This window comes from Pollachius pollachius (genome assembly GCF_949987615.1).
Source record: "Pollachius pollachius genome assembly, chromosome: 2".
NCBI lineage: Eukaryota > Metazoa > Chordata > Actinopteri > Gadiformes > Gadidae > Pollachius > Pollachius pollachius.
The window spans coordinates 38,294,025-38,311,472 of NC_136935.1; the positions used below are offsets into that span (position 1 = coordinate 38,294,025).

The 17,448-nt window shown below is 40.6% G+C and overlaps 1 protein-coding gene across 2 annotated transcripts; it reads right to left on the reverse strand.

Moving 5' to 3' along the window:
• Nucleotides 1-237: 237 nt before the first annotated feature.
• Nucleotides 238-17,109, reverse strand: LOC307071076 (putative E3 ubiquitin-protein ligase HERC3). 2 transcript variants are annotated; one of them, XM_079729949.1, is made up of 24 exons: nt 16,815-17,109; nt 16,525-16,639; nt 14,148-14,224; nt 13,815-14,039; nt 13,391-13,482; nt 13,105-13,235; nt 12,625-12,752; nt 9,236-9,303; nt 9,044-9,150; nt 8,875-8,934; nt 8,649-8,754; nt 8,331-8,523; nt 8,084-8,238; nt 7,646-7,723; nt 6,528-6,620; nt 6,339-6,428; nt 5,854-5,952; nt 5,381-5,521; nt 4,851-5,017; nt 4,423-4,489; nt 4,276-4,337; nt 3,919-4,102; nt 3,686-3,785; nt 238-3,545 (listed from the first exon to the last, which is right to left on the reverse strand). In XM_079729949.1, exons 1-24 carry the CDS (start codon nt 17,068-17,070, stop codon nt 3,334-3,336), a joined length of 3,006 nt encoding a protein of 1,001 aa, XP_079586075.1. In that variant the 5' UTR covers nt 17,071-17,109; the 3' UTR covers nt 238-3,333. The 2 variants fall into 2 exon arrangements, with proteins under 2 accessions (XP_079586075.1, XP_079586076.1); XM_079729950.1 differs by lacking the exon at nt 14,148-14,224.
• Nucleotides 17,110-17,448: the final 339 nt, after the last annotated feature.

Below are 17,448 nucleotides of genomic sequence, written 5' to 3' on the forward strand. Positions count from 1 at the left end.
GTAGCTTTAAATAGCTTCCTGACTGCTGTGCTGCATATTGTGGCGACTCCTACGGGGTCGTACAGGGGATTCTGGGTATCCAGGTTGCATGTTGACCAAAGGGCCTTTGTCGTCCTTTTGGTAGTTGTTTGGATAAGTGGGGTTAACGGGTTTGGGGTCTTTTGTGTGTTAATTGTGTGTAGTTCCATTGTTGTGTGATCGCGACCATTAGTGAGAGGGTTGTGTGTGTTAGTCAGGTGTGCCGTGTTTCTGCTATGTTCGTTGGTCATAAATAAAGGCAGTCCGTAGTCGTGCGGTGTATGGGGCACGGAACTGCATGATTGGTTGAACCTGGGCTCCCGTCTCGTCCTTCCCGTGACGTCACTGCCTTCAAGGTCCTAGTAAACAGAAGTTGTTAATACAAAGCCCTGCATATAACAAATGAACAAGATAACTTCAGTGGGAAGTAGAAGCGTCACTCCTCAATTTACTTGAGTCAGGATTATTTTATTTCCCATGTATATTTGCAAATACAGTGAAAAGTTAAATGTGTTAATTGTGAAAAGCATGTGTTGTAAAATGTAATTTGTTAAGAATTATAGTTAATTCAACATAAACTATTTTGCTAAGACATTAGCCTTTGAACACCAGTGTACATAGTTTCATAGAAAGTCACTCAAAAAGTAAATCTTATTAATCTATTAACCTCGTAGTCAATACCTTTTTACATTCGGATAGTAATCAAAGCAGCAACATTATTTAATACATTTCCAACATATAATCACATGTCTACTGTAAAATTGAAAATGAATAGTATCACTAGTCTGTTGTTAATGCAGGCCTTTGGTGATCATATTAATAAGTCGTTTACTTATTCATGATGATTCCTTCATAACATAATTAATTCATAGCAGCGGTACGCCGCTGCTAGGTGCATGATGAATTTGATGATTTTTATTATTTATTTATTTTCATGATGAATTTCATGAATTTCTTTTTTTTAACGAGAGGAGAGGAGAGCTTCAGCTTATCTCTTTAAAATACTGTCGAGATCCTACTGTTGGGTAATGTTATGCTGGTGGGTAACTGGTTGTCGTGCTTGCTGTGGGAGTGGCTCCCTTGATTATGGTCAGTCACCTGAGGGATCCAAGATGGCGGACAGAAGCAAGACGGTGGATAGACAGCATGGTGCCCAGACTTGTTCGCACTCAAAAACCATAAGGCTTTGTAAAACCTATTCGCCCATATACAAGGACAGTACCAGGATTAGGGATTCCTACAGGGAACGTGACCACTCCTTTGTCGTGTATGTCTGTCAAGTGTTCGTCTATGTTATATGTCAAACAATAACCCAACGGGACAGGTTACCGTGTACCCCAACGCTTGGGCTATCCCTCAACAAGAGAGAGTAGGACCAGAGCTCGCCAGGAACCCAGGTGAGTCACTGCACACGTGGCCGGAAGCTAGTTGCCTGCCAGCTGTGGTTTGTTACCACTCACGTGTCTTGACTCCTGCCTAGACAGAGAGCCGTTTTGAATATCAAGTGGGGTCGTGACAATATGAATGTATTTTGCGCTACGCAAAATAATATAACATTCTGTGCGCTAGGGACGCTGGATATGCGCTTCATATCCAGGTCAATTCATACACTTTTGAGTAAAGTATATAAACGGAGAGGAGAGGAGAGCTCCCTCTTATCTCTTTAAAAAACGTATTTTATGTTGCGCTACGGAAGCTTCATATCAAAGTTAATTCACACACCTGAGTAAAGCATATAAACGAAGAGAGGAGAGGAGAGCTCCGTCTTCTCTTTAGAAACAAAGATAATTTTGTGCTACGGACGTTTCATATCCAGGTCAATTCACACACCTGTGAGTAAAGCATATAAACGGAGAGGAACTTCCGTAAAGTTAGAAATAAATTGGCAGATTCTGAGTTTGCGGTTCAAAAGATCATCAGTGAAACATTGTTGCGACGCAATTGACACCTCTAGCTAAATGTAGTAATCTATAGAACCAGCTACAACATTGTTTTCATCCAAACAAGCCTACTTTAGGGAACGGTGAATTGCATTGGCTTCTGTGAGCTATAGGCTTTCAGCCGCGAGCTTAGGGATCGTCTGCTAAGTGCAAAACTGAAAACGAGCGCAATGGTAAAATTTCAATAGCGTCGCCATTATTGACTCTAGAGCCCCAAAACGTTTTCCATATAGGCATGGGCTCTTTATGGTCTAACTGCAACCTTTAGTTTTGAAAAATATATCTCTACTTATATTTAAGGAATTTCTTTTAGCAAAAATGCCAATGTACATTTTCTAAAGCAACAATTTCAGTAGCCTCGCCATTATTGACTCAAGAGCCCCAAAACTTGTTAAACGGATGCATTGCCTCATTATGGTCCTACTACGACCTTTGTTATGGGGAGAGGGTAAGATGCATTGGTTGGAGGCACAGACCATCTCGATTGTTGTATTTGTGTTGTGATTTTACTGTATAGGTTGGTTGTTGATATAATATATTTTTTGTTAAATAAATGTAAATAATTGTTTTAAAGATAATATTGTATTATGTTTAATCTCTCCATATTTCCCCTGCTCATTACTGTGCTCAAATGTACTGTATGTACACCCTTTTGGCGCCGGCAGACACATAGAAACCTCCGCTTTGCGAGCACAAAAGAATTTGTACGCGGAAATTTTTTTAGTCGTGTTCTTGAAGAAAGTATTTCAATCCGGGTCGCTTTTAACTAATTCATTTGTTAAAGTATTTCGGTATTGTAACTATGAAGCAAAAGGAGGGAATTGTATTTAACACGCGTGGAGAGAAATAACGCAGCTATCTTACAGCCCCGGTGGCTCTCAACAGGTCTGCCATATGTCTCTGACCTCATCTGACTCCCGCTCCCCGTTTGTATCAAGTAGGCGTGGCCTATGTGAAGTAGTTGTGGCCTATGTGACGTATTTGCTCCGGCTTCCTCACCTGTCTAAAGGTGCTGCCATCTGTGGCTGGAGTAATTATTGCAGCTTATATGTTGGTCCTGCTTCCCTTGTGGCTATGTATAGTAATTACAGCTTATATGTTTGATCCTGCTTCCTTGTGGCTATGTGGGGGCAGCTTATGTGCTTAAAATACGTAGCAATTTCAACTCCGCTGCTGTAACTCTATCCTAGGGGAAACACTGTCTCTAGTGCAATTAACACATGGCCAGCTTTCGACTTTGTCCCAATTTCCCAATTGTGTGGTCCACCAACCACAGGTGAAATTTAAATGATTCAAATTAAAATCAAGAAAAGTGGCAGCAAATTGTCCAGTGATATGCCACCATACGTAGCAGTCTCGATTAGGTTGAACTATTTCATTGTAATCCAAAATTATCACACTTGACCGCATGAAGGAGTTTCTGACGAAGTGTTTGGATGTTCCTGTAGTTGGGGAGAATCAAAGTCCAGTAGCATGTTGCGGCCATTGGATAGTAAAGCTCAGGCTGTGGGTAACACGACAACTTGATGATTATCTTGATTGTTGAACTGCGAACTTTGGGAATTCTGTCCGTTCCAGATAGGAATTCTTATGAAGAGGAAAAGGAAGTTTTACATGTTTATGTCTATTGTTGTTATTTATACAGTTTTAAGTGATATAGTAATGGAGGCTACCAATGAAATAGCAATAATAATGTATAAAAGTATTGATGTGTTGAGTATATTTACTGAGGAAGTCCTTCTTTTGCTCCACGGAGAACTCTGCCAAGACGATCCAAAAGTTTTTGATGACTTCATCGTTGGATGTGCAGCCTTCATATTTTGCATTCTGTAATAAAAGATAAATGTTGAAGCATAAACATTTCTTACTCACACAAATATATAGATATATCTATACCTATATAGATAGACATATACTGTGGTGTCTGGTGTATTTGAAGGGTTAGGGATGGATGTCTGACCTGTCTCAGATCATCCCAGTTGAAGATCTCCTCTCCTTTGAGGAGCGTCATGAGTTGATCAGGGAGGAACATTCTCCAGGCAGGTGAAGGGCAGCCTTTAGAGAAGCCTCTCTCAAACTTCCTGAACTGATGCTTCACCGAGCGGCTGAACACCATGTCCACTTGGAGGTCCACATATTTCTGCCTGGGTTAGATACACGTGTCTTTGAAGCATTGTACTCTGCTCTAACATCTCATAAATACGAACAAACGCACCAGCAACGCACATGCATAGATGCCATGCATACATACATTAACACACAGGCACATTGGCACTTGCACATGCATACATACATCGACCCACACACACACACAGACCTGTTGACTTTGGTCACTAGAATGGACTGTCCATTGGGTAGAAGATCCAAACCTTCTGCATCCTACAGAAGTAAAGTTGATTAAAGTGAGGAACAGTTTTCTTGCTAAGTGCTTTTAAACAGGATTTTAGAAAGCATAAGCTCTTACCCCTCCGAAGTCTAACTGTAGGTCCTCAACAGCCTCCTCTTCATAGTCCAACAGTTCCTTTAAGCTTCTGTTGGAACGACCATTAAAGTAAAATCAACCCCGTCAAATTGTAATGAAATATAGGGGAATACGCCAATACAACTAGTTTAGAATAGTACAGAATTATTACAGAAAACCCATCAAATGATAATGAAACAGAGGTAAATGCAACTGGTAGTTTAATATAGTATATCAGTACAGTAACCCCATCAAATTATTATGAAATGGGGGTATATACAACTGGTAATATAGTGTATAGCGGTTGTGTAGCATTGCATCACTTGGCATAGCATGGCATATTATAGTGTTGAATAGAAAAGCATAGTATAGTGTTTTACAATAGATCATATATAGCATGGCATGTAATGTGTAGCATAGAATAGAAGTACTGTGCAACAGTTGGCGACAGCTCCATGAGGTCGTCCAGTGTTGGCTTCAAGCCAAGGAGCTTCTTGAAGAGAGCCAGGGGGAAGGGGATGTTCATCAGGCACTGGTTATACAGAGCCATGCCACAGAGCGTGCCCAGTCGGAAGACTTCATCAGTCAGCTGGGCAACCTGGAGGGAGCAGCCCATAATATAATTAGTGTAGTCATTTGAAAAAACAATAAATAATGACGGATGGGTAGATGATTGATGCATGAGTGGATGGATGAGTGGAAGAGTTGCTGGATGGAAGAATGGATGGATGAGTGAATGGAATAATGGATTGATAGATGGAAGAACAGAAACATGCTACATTTTCCCACCATTGAAAATATGTTGAAAAGCCATTGATCCATTTGATAAAGATCTTACAAAATCTCTCAAACGCACAATTGAAAAGCGGACAGTTTAACAATATCAACTGACAATAAAATAAAAATAAAAACAAGAAAACACTGCACCTTTAATACCTACACAAAAATAATGTATACGTACATTCTTGCTGAACCAGGCCACTCCGTGCTCGTTCACTTCTAGTATTTGTGGTTCTGCCTTCTGAAGTTGTTTTGCCAGGAGGTGAAAGAACTCCATTGACACACCTCCATCATCAACACCATCTTCCCCATTAAACTTCACCTGTAAACATAAGAGGTTTTGCAGGGAAAAGACCTTGAGAAATGTATTACAATTTAAATATTTTGAATTCACCTGATCCCTGGACTCAGAACACTAGAGAATCGTGACTAGTGCGGTAATGTTACACTGAAGTCCAATGAATTAATACACAATAAAAAAAAACAACCCATATTACATCAATCATCCAATGTAATTGAAAAAATAAACTAACAAGAAAAATGAACTCTACAAACACATTTAGCTAGATTTACCCCAATGATGGCTAGATTGATCAGAATTGCACCAACTTTATTACCATGGACGTTAACTGGGGAAATGCGTTGCTGACCAACCTGAAGCTTTGATTTTGGGTCATGGGATGACGTCCGCAGAAATTGAAAAGTGTCCTGCTGCACTGTGCCCCGGTTGACGTTGAATTGAAAGACTCCTGCCTGCAAATGATGATATACAGAGTGGAGGTTAAGGCAAGAGCAGGTCAAGTCAAATCCATTTACACTATACTAAAGTATTGTCAGTTATGGTAAAGTCAAGTATAGTATAAAGTTCAGCAAAGCATATAGTATATCACAGCATAGTATAGCATAGCACATCAATGTATGGCATGGCATTGTATGGTATGGTACTGCATAGTATAGCAAAGCATAATGTAGCATTATTAAATTTCAGTACGTTTACATGCACTGCTTAATCCGATTATAGCCATAGTGTGGCTTTTTAGGAGCGCAGAAATGAAGTTTTATGGTTGCTCGTGAACCAATAATGCTATTGACTGGACTTGATTTATTGAAAGTATCCTTTTCAATTAATATAATCTCACCTTGATATTCGAATGAATGATCATCCACAGATTCAGCTTGCATTCTATGGGTAGAATGCAAGAGATCTTCACTAGGCGCGATAGGCTATTCTATAAAAAGAATAACAATGTAGAGGTATCATCTCTGATGCATACATGACAACATTTTAGCAATTATTTTTAATATGAGTTAATGTCTTAACAACACACCTGCAAATGTTTATATGAACTTTGCAGTGCTTGCTCCATCTCTCTATGGGATCTTTGAGTTATTACCATCCAAAGCCATTCTAAGGAGTAGAACTAAGGAGTAGAGAAATAATATTGTTAGGTTCAACCGATATTAGCATATTGATTTATATCATTGGTTACTCAAAAGTTTAAATAATGTATCAGTGACACACTCAATATTATATACCATTTAATAAACAGAAATAATAGTACAAGTTAATAATAGTATGTTAAACATATATTGAACAACAATTCATAATTACAAATTAACAGTCATTTGATTGGACAACAGGCAGTGCATGAGTGCTTATACAGAATATAACAACACTGGGACTTTTAACTATTCGAGAATAACTCCGCTTTATAGGTGTTTCTAATAACTGTTTGCATTTATTTTGCATTAAATTGCATTTAAGATCGTAAGGCCCCCAAAGTGACCGAAAAAGGTTTCTGGCAGCGCTGGAAGTCATATTGTGGCTGCATGGTAGCGCCGGTGTGAGTTATCTCATTGGAAACACAACCCCCTGAAGTTACAGTGAAGACACACCCCTTTGAATGGGTAGCTTTTTTCATATTATCATGAATCTAAAAAGGTGGTTACCTATATTGTGCAAAAAATGTTACGTAAGTAAAAGGGAAAAATTGTCCTTCCTCTTTGGAAAGTCTTCTTGAATCACAGGTAGGAGAAGGACACAAATCGGTTGCACCTGATGAAAATAGTACTGGTCTTCCTTCCTTGAGGCTTCCTTGTGTTAAAGATCAGTCTTTTTAACTTATTAGGGCCTTGATGCCCTTGCATGTGGATTTTATTCCCATGTTAAAATTGTCCACGCCGCATGCAAAGAGGCCTTGCCCCTAAAATTACGAAATTCCAGGCCTGGCACACGGCCTGCGTCCTTATACCCACATCAAATCACAGCCATGCTAGTATAGAGAGAGAGAGAGAGAGAGAGAGAGAGAGAGAGAGAGAGAGAGAGAGAGAGAGAGAGAGAGAGAGAGAGAGAGAGAGAGAGAGAGAGAGAGAGAGAGAGAGAGAGAGAGAGAGAGAGAGAGAGAGAGAGAGAGAGAGAGAGGGTAAGAAGTCCTTACATACTCACCTTATTCAACATCATATCTATGACTTTCGTCACATGGAAAACACTATCTTCGAGGCACCGTGAACTGTTACTGCTGGCCTGCAGTCAGGACATAACTATTCAGTTATTCAGCACCACACTATCATCCAAAACGACATACATTAAATTCAGATACATGTCATTACAGGGGAAACATCACATTTGGCTATTTTCTAATTGAAGAGACTAATGCTTCATACGGTATGAAGCAGTAATCATACGTGTGAAAAAATCTATTAAACTTTGTTACGTGCAAAAGTTGGGCATTTGACAATGTTGATCGAGCCCAGAACCTTTCGGATCTTAAGAGTTGCACACCTCTAGCTACTTAGCTATCATTCCCCATGACTTGACTCGTCCATTTTTTCATCACACTCTCTATTTACACTAAGCATATACCACCTGCCAGTAAACACTCACATAATGAAGCCTTTGCAAAACGCTCGCCGTCTTCATAAAGAAGCAGGTTCTCGAGTGGTTCTCCATATCTAAGGATGAGAGGTGCTTCCTGGACACGTTGCAGAAGGTCTCTACTGCGGAACGGAAGAAGCCTGGTGTCCAGGACCACAGTCCAACTGCATAAATCACACACACACAGCGTACATTGAACAGCTTCTCAAAACACATAGTAATGCATTTTAAATGATCGGTTCTTTGGGTCTATTACCGAGGACTTCCATTCTGTCTTGGTGCAGAGAGAGGAAGGCATCAGCCACCCTCACAGAGAGAATTTGACCAAAGTCGTCTCTGAGCAGCACCTGCAGCAGCGCCACCAGCAGGTAGTAAACCCTCAGGCCTTCCAACCCGACCGGCTGCCGACTCAACGAGGGCAGGAGACAGTCTCGGACGACGGTCTCCACCTATAGCATCGTCCAGGACAAAGTCATTGACAGCGTTGTCAGTGTTTGACTCTAAACACGGGACGATATATTTTATTGAATAAAAGGCAGAGAGAGGCTGGTATTTTCACTCAATGTTGCTGTACCTCCAATAGCACTTCAGTGTTTGTCGCTAGCTTGGCCAGAGCTTTGTTGACAAGAACCAAGTCCAAGCCAGAGCACCTGGGGGAGGTCTGGTAGTGCTTGTCAGGGCTATTTTAATAAATTTTACAACAAAATAAAATTCCTATGTCGAATATTATCATCAACCTATAAAGACCAACTTGAAATCAATTTATGATAGAACGAATTAAATGTTTTAAAAAGCATTACCTTCTGTCAAGAAAGCTGGCGTTCAAAGAAGATGCAGATGAGAATATATCCTTGATCTGTCTAGAAAAAAATAAAAAACTTCAGTAAAGGGTATATAAAATATATTAATCGAAAGAATATTTATGTTCATATTTGATTACATACTGTGATTGATTGATATGGAGCTTACTTTTTGATTTGCTGCCATGATTTTGATTGTTTACGCTTTGAGAGCCAGAAGTCGATGGTGTCCATATCCAGAGCTGTAATAATCCCAGAAAGAACCTTCTCAGGCTCCTGTAAAACATTCCAAAGATAACTAATGAAACATGTTGAATTTCTTGCATCTAAACAAAATAATGCAGAATACAAAGACACCGACCTGACTGAGAGAACAAAGGGTAAAAGATTGGTTTCCTCCAGCAAGTATTCGCTGAATACTCCAGTCATCTTTTTCATGCAAAAAAAAACCAACAAACACACATACACACGTGGACAAAATTGTTGGTACCCCTCTGTTAATGAAAGAAAAACCCACAATGCTCACTGAAATAACTTGAAACTGACAAAAGTAATACTAAATAAAGATTTACTGAAAATTAACCAATGAAAATCAGACATTGCTTTTGAATTGTGGTTCAACAGAATCATTTTAAAAAACAAACTAAACAGGCCTGGACAAAAATGATGGTACCCTTAACTTAATATTTTGTTGCACAACCTTTTGAGGCAATCACTGCAATCAAACGATTTTTGTAACTGTCAATGAGACTTTTGCACCTGTCAACAGGTATTTTGGCCCACTCTTCATTAGCAAACTGCTCCAGTTGTCTCAGGTTTGAAGGGTGCCTTCTCCAGATGGCATGTTTCAGCTCCTTCCACAGATGTTCAATAGGATTTAGATCAGCGCTCATAGAAGGCCACTTCAGAATAGTCCAATGTCTTGCTCTTAGCCATTCTTGGGTGTTTTTAGCTGTGTGTTTTGGGTCATCTTGTTGGAGGACCCATGACCTGCGACTGAGACCAAGCTTTCTGACACTAGGCAGCACATTTCTCTCCAGAATGCCTTGATAGTCTTGAGATTTCATTGTACCCTGCACAGATTCAAGACACCCTGTGCGAGATGCAGCAAAGCAGCCCCAGAACATAACTGAGCCTCCTCCATGTTTCACAGTAGGGACAGTGTTCTTTTCTTGGTATGCTTCATTTTTGCATCTGTGAACATAGAGCTGATGTGCCTTGCCAAAAAGCTCCAGTTTTGTCTCATCTGTCCATAGGACATTCTCCCAGAAGCTTTGTGGCTTGTCAATATGCATTTTGGCAAATTCCAGTCTCGCTTTTTTATGATTTGCTTTCAACAGTGGTGTCCTCCTTGGTCGTCTACCATGAAGTCCACTTTGGCTCAAACAACGACGGATGGTGCGATCTGACACTGATGTACCTTGACCTTGGAGTTCACCTTTAATTTCTTTGGAGGTTGTTCTGGGCTCTTTGGTTACCATTCTTATTATCCGTCTCTTCATTTTGTCATCAATTTTCCTCCTGCGGCCACGTCCAGGGAGGTTGGCTACAGTCCAATGGACCTTAAACTTTTGAATAATATGTGCAACTGTAGTCACAGGAACATTAAGCTGCTTGGAGATGGTCTTATAGCCTTTACTTTTTACATGCTTGTCTATAATTTTCTTTCTAATCGCCTGAGACAACTCTCTCCTTCGCTTCCTGTGGTCCATGTTCAGTGTGGTACACACCATGTCACCAAACAGCACAGTGACTACTTTTCATTTAGTCAGCCACCAATTGTGCAAGTTCTCCCACTTAAAAAGATGAGAGAGGCCTGTAATTTTCATCATAGGTATACCTCAGCTATGAGAGACAAAATGAACAAAAAAAATCTAGAAAATCACATTGTCTGATTTTTAAAGAATTTATTTGCAAATTATGGTGGAAAATAAGTATTTGTTCAATAACAAAAGGTCATCTCAATACTTTGTTACATGCCCTTTGTTGGCAATGACAGAGGTCAAACGTTTTCAGTAAGTCTTTACAAGGTTTTCACACACTGCTGCTGGTATTTTGGCCCATTCCTCCATGCAGATCTCCTCTAGAGCAGTGATGTTTTTGGGCCACACGGATTTTCAACTCCCTCCAAAGATTTTCTATGGAGTTGAGATCTGGAGACTGGCTAGGCCACTCCAGGGCCTTGAAATGCTTCTTACGAAGCCACTCCTTCGTTGCCCGGGCGGTGTGTTTGGGGTCATTGTCATGCTGAAAGACCCAGCCACGTTTCATCTTCAGTGCCCTTGCTGATGGAAGGAGGTTTTCACTCAAAATCTCACAATACATGGCCCCATTCATTCTTTCCGTCATACGGATCAGACGTGCTGGTCCCTTGGCAGAAAAACAGCCCCAAAGCATGATGTTTCCACCCCCATGCTTGACTGTAGGTATGGTGTTCTTTGGATGCAACTCAGCATTCTTTCTCCTCCAAACACGACGAGTTGAGTTTTTACCAAAAAGTTCTATTTTGGTTTCATCTGACCATATGACATTCTCCCAATCCTGTTCTGGATCATCCAAATGCTCTCTAGCAAACTTCAAACGGGCCCGGACATGCACTGGCTTTAGCAGGGGGACACGTCTGGCACTGCAGGATTTGAGTCCCTGGCGGCGTAGTGTGTTAGTGATGGTAGCCTTTGTTACTTTGGTCCCAGCTCTCTGGAGGTCATTCACTAGGTCCCCCCGTGTGGTTCTGGGATTTTTGTTCACCGTTCTTGTGATCATTTTGACCCCACAGGGTGAGATCTTGCGTGGAGCCCCAGATCGAGGGAGATTATCAGTGGTCTTGTATGTATTCCATTTCCTAATAATTGCTCCCACAGTTGATTTCTTCACACCAAGCTGCTTACCTATTGCAGATTCAGACTTCCCAGCCTGGTGCAGGTTTACAATTGTGTTTCTGGTGTCCTTTGACAGCTCTTTGGTCTTGGTCATAGTGGAGTTTGGAGTGTGACTGTTTGAGGTTGTGGACAGGTGTCTTTTATACTGATAAGGAGTTCAAACAGGTGCCATTAATACAGGTAACAAGTGGAGGACAGAGGAGCCTCTTAAAGAAGAAGTTACAGGTCTGTGACAGCCAGAAATCTCGCTGGTTTGTAGTTGACCAAATACTTATTTTCCATCATAATTTGCAAATAAATTCTTAAAAAATCAGACAATGTGATTTTCTGGATTTTTTTTTTCATTTTGTTTCTCATAGCTGAGGTTTACCTATGATGAAAATTACAGGCCTCTCTCGTCTTTTTAAGTGGGAGAACTTGCACAATTGGTGGCTGACTAAATACTTTTTTGCCCCACTGTATGTATATACTGTATGTATATTTATTATATTATATATAATAAATATTATTATATTTATTTATTTATTTATTTATTTATTTATTTATAAACCCTCCCAGTTAGTATTTTCGAGACTTTCAGTATTGAAAATACTAAATGTAAGTGTTCTGTCCACTCTAACTGTCTGTGCACATGTGTGACGTGAACTAGTGTAGCTCGGCTGGCAGTGTGCCGTGAGTGGTTGGGTCTTTGGGATTGTTGGTAGTAAGTAAATACATGAAGAGTGGTATGGGCTGTCTAGCAGACAATATATTATAGGATGTGATTTTATTGATAACATTATTAAAATCACTATCAGCATATATGCAAGTATTTCCTGCTTCCTAAAGCTCCTTTACCCTCAACTTAACCCTGAACTGGGTGACTTCCTACCATGAGGCAGAAGAACAGGCAGAGGCACCGAACAGTCTGTGGTGAGCCTGTTTCCAAGCTGGCCTTCTTCTCCACGACCAAATGAATAGATCTTCTTTGTTGGGCCTACTAATGCCATGGTGTGGTTGCTGCAGAAAATAAAATAGTAAATGAAAGAAGATTAAAGGAAGCCATTGATGATTTGAATAATAACAATTCGGTAATAACCTGCTGAAATGAATGTGAAGGAATTATAATTAAATATGCGGGTTATCCATACTGTATATACATAGATTCAGTAGAATAGTACACTGGCAGTAGTCTTTGTCTGCCAGGCAAAAGGTACTGGGTTCGATCCCCAATATGCACAACCTCACCCCTGGGAATCCTTGAGCAAGATGGTCACCCTCTACCTGCTCCTTAATGACTTAAGTCGCTGTAAGTCACTTTGGATTCAAGCGTCTCCTAGTGAATAGTAGTGAAAGGATGAAGACAGAGTACCTGCCACAGGAGACCTGGGTGACCGCTGCACCCCAGAGTTCAGCCACCACACGAGGGGTCAGCTCATTCAGCAGAGAGTTGTGTCCCAGCTGCCCACAGCCACCGCTGCCAAAGGTAAACACCACACCTCCCTAAAGGAACACACAAGCAAATCCACAGACTCAACCTTTTTTATCTTTAGGGTTAGTTTTTTATTGAGTTCACTAAATCGGACTATGGAAATGAGATGTGATTGAGATTACTCTTAAGTAGTTTTTTTGCGAGAAGAAGATTTGAATATAGCAACCTTTGTCAGAACAGCAGTGTGTCTTTCACCACAAGAAATGGAAACGGTCTTCTTAAGGCTGAGACACTCAACTGTCACTGGAGTATACCTGTCTGAAGACATGATTTGAAATACAATTTCATTCACACATTTAAAATAACCTCCATGTTAAGTTCACCTAAACTCCAGGATAACAGAATGTGACCAGAGGAAGTCTATGATTTTTGTCCTTTTATTTTGAGTAATATCTAATAATATTAATATTACAATTATGTAATGTCTCTGTATTGGGATAAAAGCAGAACCATTAAAGTGAGCAGATTATAACCTGATCGTCTCTAAGGAAACAAGCAACTCATGGTCCTATCACCAGCCTTCTCATGACTAATGAGTTTATTTAGTCAGAACCTCCAGACTAAAGAGAACATTCCTACAGGCCTAATACCTGTCGTGTCTCCAAGACCCAGTTGCCCGGCGTCATTCTGCCCCCAGCCGAATACGGTTCCAGAGACAGCCAAGGCCAGAGTGTGGGCTCCCCCAGCGGTGACCTGGACTAGGGGTACCCCTGACAGGGCTGCCACTGGTGTAGGGGACGGAACGACGGAGGTCTCTGGGAGGGTGAGACCCAGTTGCCCCCGAGTGTTGCTGCCCCAAGACAATGCTTGTCCATCTGAAAGCAATATGTATAGGCAACAGTATATTGAAAAATAGTTGCATGTTGTATTGTTCCTAACAATAGCAGGCTAAATCTAGTAGGATGGTTAGACCTATAGCCTACCTTCAGTTAAAACAATAGAATGTTGGTCCCCACATGCGACCTGAATGATCCTTTTTTTAATGATGTTTTGGAGCGATCTGAATCACAGTGAAAACAGCAAACACAAATGTTGAACATCTTTTAAACCTTGCAAACAAACCTTTCCCATATTATCACAGCAATGACCAGGTCCGTTTCATGCTATATGCAGACTTTGCTATTGCAAAGCGCCCCCAAATACACAAGTGGGCCCCCAAGCTTCCATTTCAGCCATTTTTTTTATTATGTTTTGTTTTATTAATAAAAATAACTGGTCTCCATTGGTAGTTGAGTCAAAGCGTCTGAAGAACCTAAATGCGCAAACGAATAAAAATAAAAAATAGTTTTTGATATAGGGGAGTCCCAGTTTTTCCCATTGGTCATCATTTTGTGTGGTTTTAAATTGCTGGGGTCAACTTGAGATGCTTGGTTGGAATTTGAGAGAAAAAAAGATTTTAAAACTTTACGGACGCTTTTTTCCTCATTAAGGATTCGACATTTTGACTACTGTATGTCGAGATGTAAATAAGCTAGGAATGCTTGATGATGGGAAAAATCATAATCAGGATTATTTTGGTCAATATTGAAGTCACGATTATTTTTGAGTTTGAAAACATGTATTTAATCAACATGTCTCTCCGACTCTTTTTTTCTTGTAACTGAGAACTTTGAAATTTCGCCTTAAAAAAATACACAAAAGGATCAAAAAGAAAATGTTCCAATCTAAAATTATATACAAATATGTATCCAGCTGTTCTTCCTGTTCTATAAAACATTGAAAAATAATAATAAAAAATATAAAAACGAAAAACTCGATTGTGTTAATTTTGTGATCGTTTGACACTGAAATCGCGAACAAGATTTGATTAATCGCCCAGCCCTAAAATAAGCCATGATTTTTCTTAAACTCAACCCCTCTCATGGTGTAGGCGCGTCACGTAATTTGGCAGTTGGCGAGCCATTGACATCGATCCTATTCCAAACAAGTGTTCAGAACACAAAGGCAGAGTGTGACATTCGAGCCAGGGGGGGCAGAAAAGAAAAATCATTGTAACAGCTGAGACCTGGCCTACCACTTGGGGAACACGGCCCGAGCACATATGGACAGAACAAGCATGCTAAATAAACATGTTTATTTTTACAGCAGCTTTTAAATTACATTTTTAACAATTTAACAATTTGAAAAATTTAAAGCCAATGCACGGCAGTCTTGGAACGCAATAGACAGACAGTGGTGGAATGCCCCAACACTTACATTAAACTATAATGTAAAAGTGAACAATCAGTTACCACCCAAATACCCAAAACCATTCAGGCAATCTTTATTGCAGCGTTACACGGCAAGATGTTCAGACTGATGCAGCAGTCATTTTCGTTTTTTGTGTCCTGCTTATGCTTTCACAATGGTCTCCGTTTTTTTATTTTTATGCAAATACCTGTTTCAGCCACCATGGGGTGCTCTCCCTGCCCCCGCAAACTCTGCCTACGTTAGCACGTCTCTTAGCTGATTAATTTTTCGAATCAGCTATGAGAAGTAAGCAACACAAGCTGCTCTGACCTGGTCGTTTTCTCCAAAAGCGCCCACAAACCAACAAATCCAAAAAAATAATATTGTGTTTTTACACGCCACTTCGCATGCTCACAGAGAAACTGAGAGGCGTGCAGCTAGAATCCTGAGCGAAGGAATTCTTTAAAAAAAATTGACCCCTCTCAAGAATCCTCTCTGCCCTCCTCTCCCTCCTCGGCCCGCCCTTCCCCTCCAACTTGACCAAGGTTATAGATTTTTTCCATTTGAGCTGACGCAGTCAGAAAGACACTGGAGTGACACAGAAATGATGATAGCCCGTGGAATTAAGAATGAAAATGTTTTGGGATGCGTAAACATCTTCACTAAATAGTATCTGTGGAAATTGTAGGCTAAAAGTCTGCAAATGCTCAACATAGGAAGTTATAACAGGCCTCATTTTATTCAGTCAGACTTCAAACATGCATAATAATAATAGCCTATAGAGTTTTGTGCACAGCCTCGTCCTTGCTGGTTTGGAGGTTGTTACCCTAGTGTGTGTGTGTGTGTGTGTGTGTGTGTGTGTGTGTGTGTGTGTGTGTGTGTGTGTGTGTGTGTGTGTGTGTGTGTGCGCGCACGCGTGTTTGTGTGAATTGCCTTTTTAGCCTTTGTTTTCAAATAATGCTATGAGTAGACTTGGTAATAATAATACTAATAATAATCATGATGGACTGCCATGGCCAAAAATACCAGGGCCATGTTTTGGTCCCAGTCAAGCTCAACCCGGGACATTTTGCAGTCCCAAAAAAGCTAGACACGCTCCTGGCAATGACTATGCGACGACGAAGACTTCACCTTGGATCGGCGGATGCACTGAGTTCCACACAGACGACAGAGCCATCCCGGGACAGCAGGAGAAGACTAGAGTCTCCAGAACTTGAAGCTACGACGTGTTTGCACTTGATGCTCTCTAGGAAAAAAAAATAGTCAGGAGCAGGGAAATGGACCAGCAAAGTATTGGGTGCCGTTTGTAAACCTTTACTGCCCCCCCAAGAAGAGAAGCACGTTTTTGAGAAGCAAACGTTTACAAACGGCCCCTCATAGGAAAATGTTTGTGTCATTTTTGCTGACCTAAATGTACTCACTGGTTTTACCGAATCTCACATTTCCATCTTGGTTCCTTTGCCGCCGAAGAAAATAAGAAATTCCATCACTCTTGGTAAACGTTACCGTTGAATTAGTGGCAGAGAAACTTGTTATTATTGGTTTGCACGTTGGTACGAACTGAATGCCATTCTCTGATTCTCTGATTTCCGACAATACATTCGTCTTCGCTAAATTAATTTCTCCCCATGAAAACATTGTCTTTCTAGATGTGTCCCCAATGACAGCGAACCTCATATGCAATATCCCAGCTCACCTTACAATAGCCAAGCTCAACTCAATGCATCCCTGCCGGAATTGAAACAGAAACTTAGTGCTGAACACTTTTCAGGAATTGAAACCATAACCAAGAATGACGGCGCCCCCGCATGTTGCCCTTAAATAATTCCACAACGCTAATTAAACCATATAACTTCATTTAAATGGTGTAAAAACTAAATGAATAACTAATAAATGAGCGAATTTAAAGAATACACACTAAACTACATGAACGATGTCGTTGTGAAAAAAATACAATTGGTGTATTTTTGTTTGTGCGTGCGTGCGCGCCTGCGTCCGCGTGTGTGCGTGCGTGCGTGTGTGTTTGTGTCATATGGCAGCAGGCTAAAGATTCAT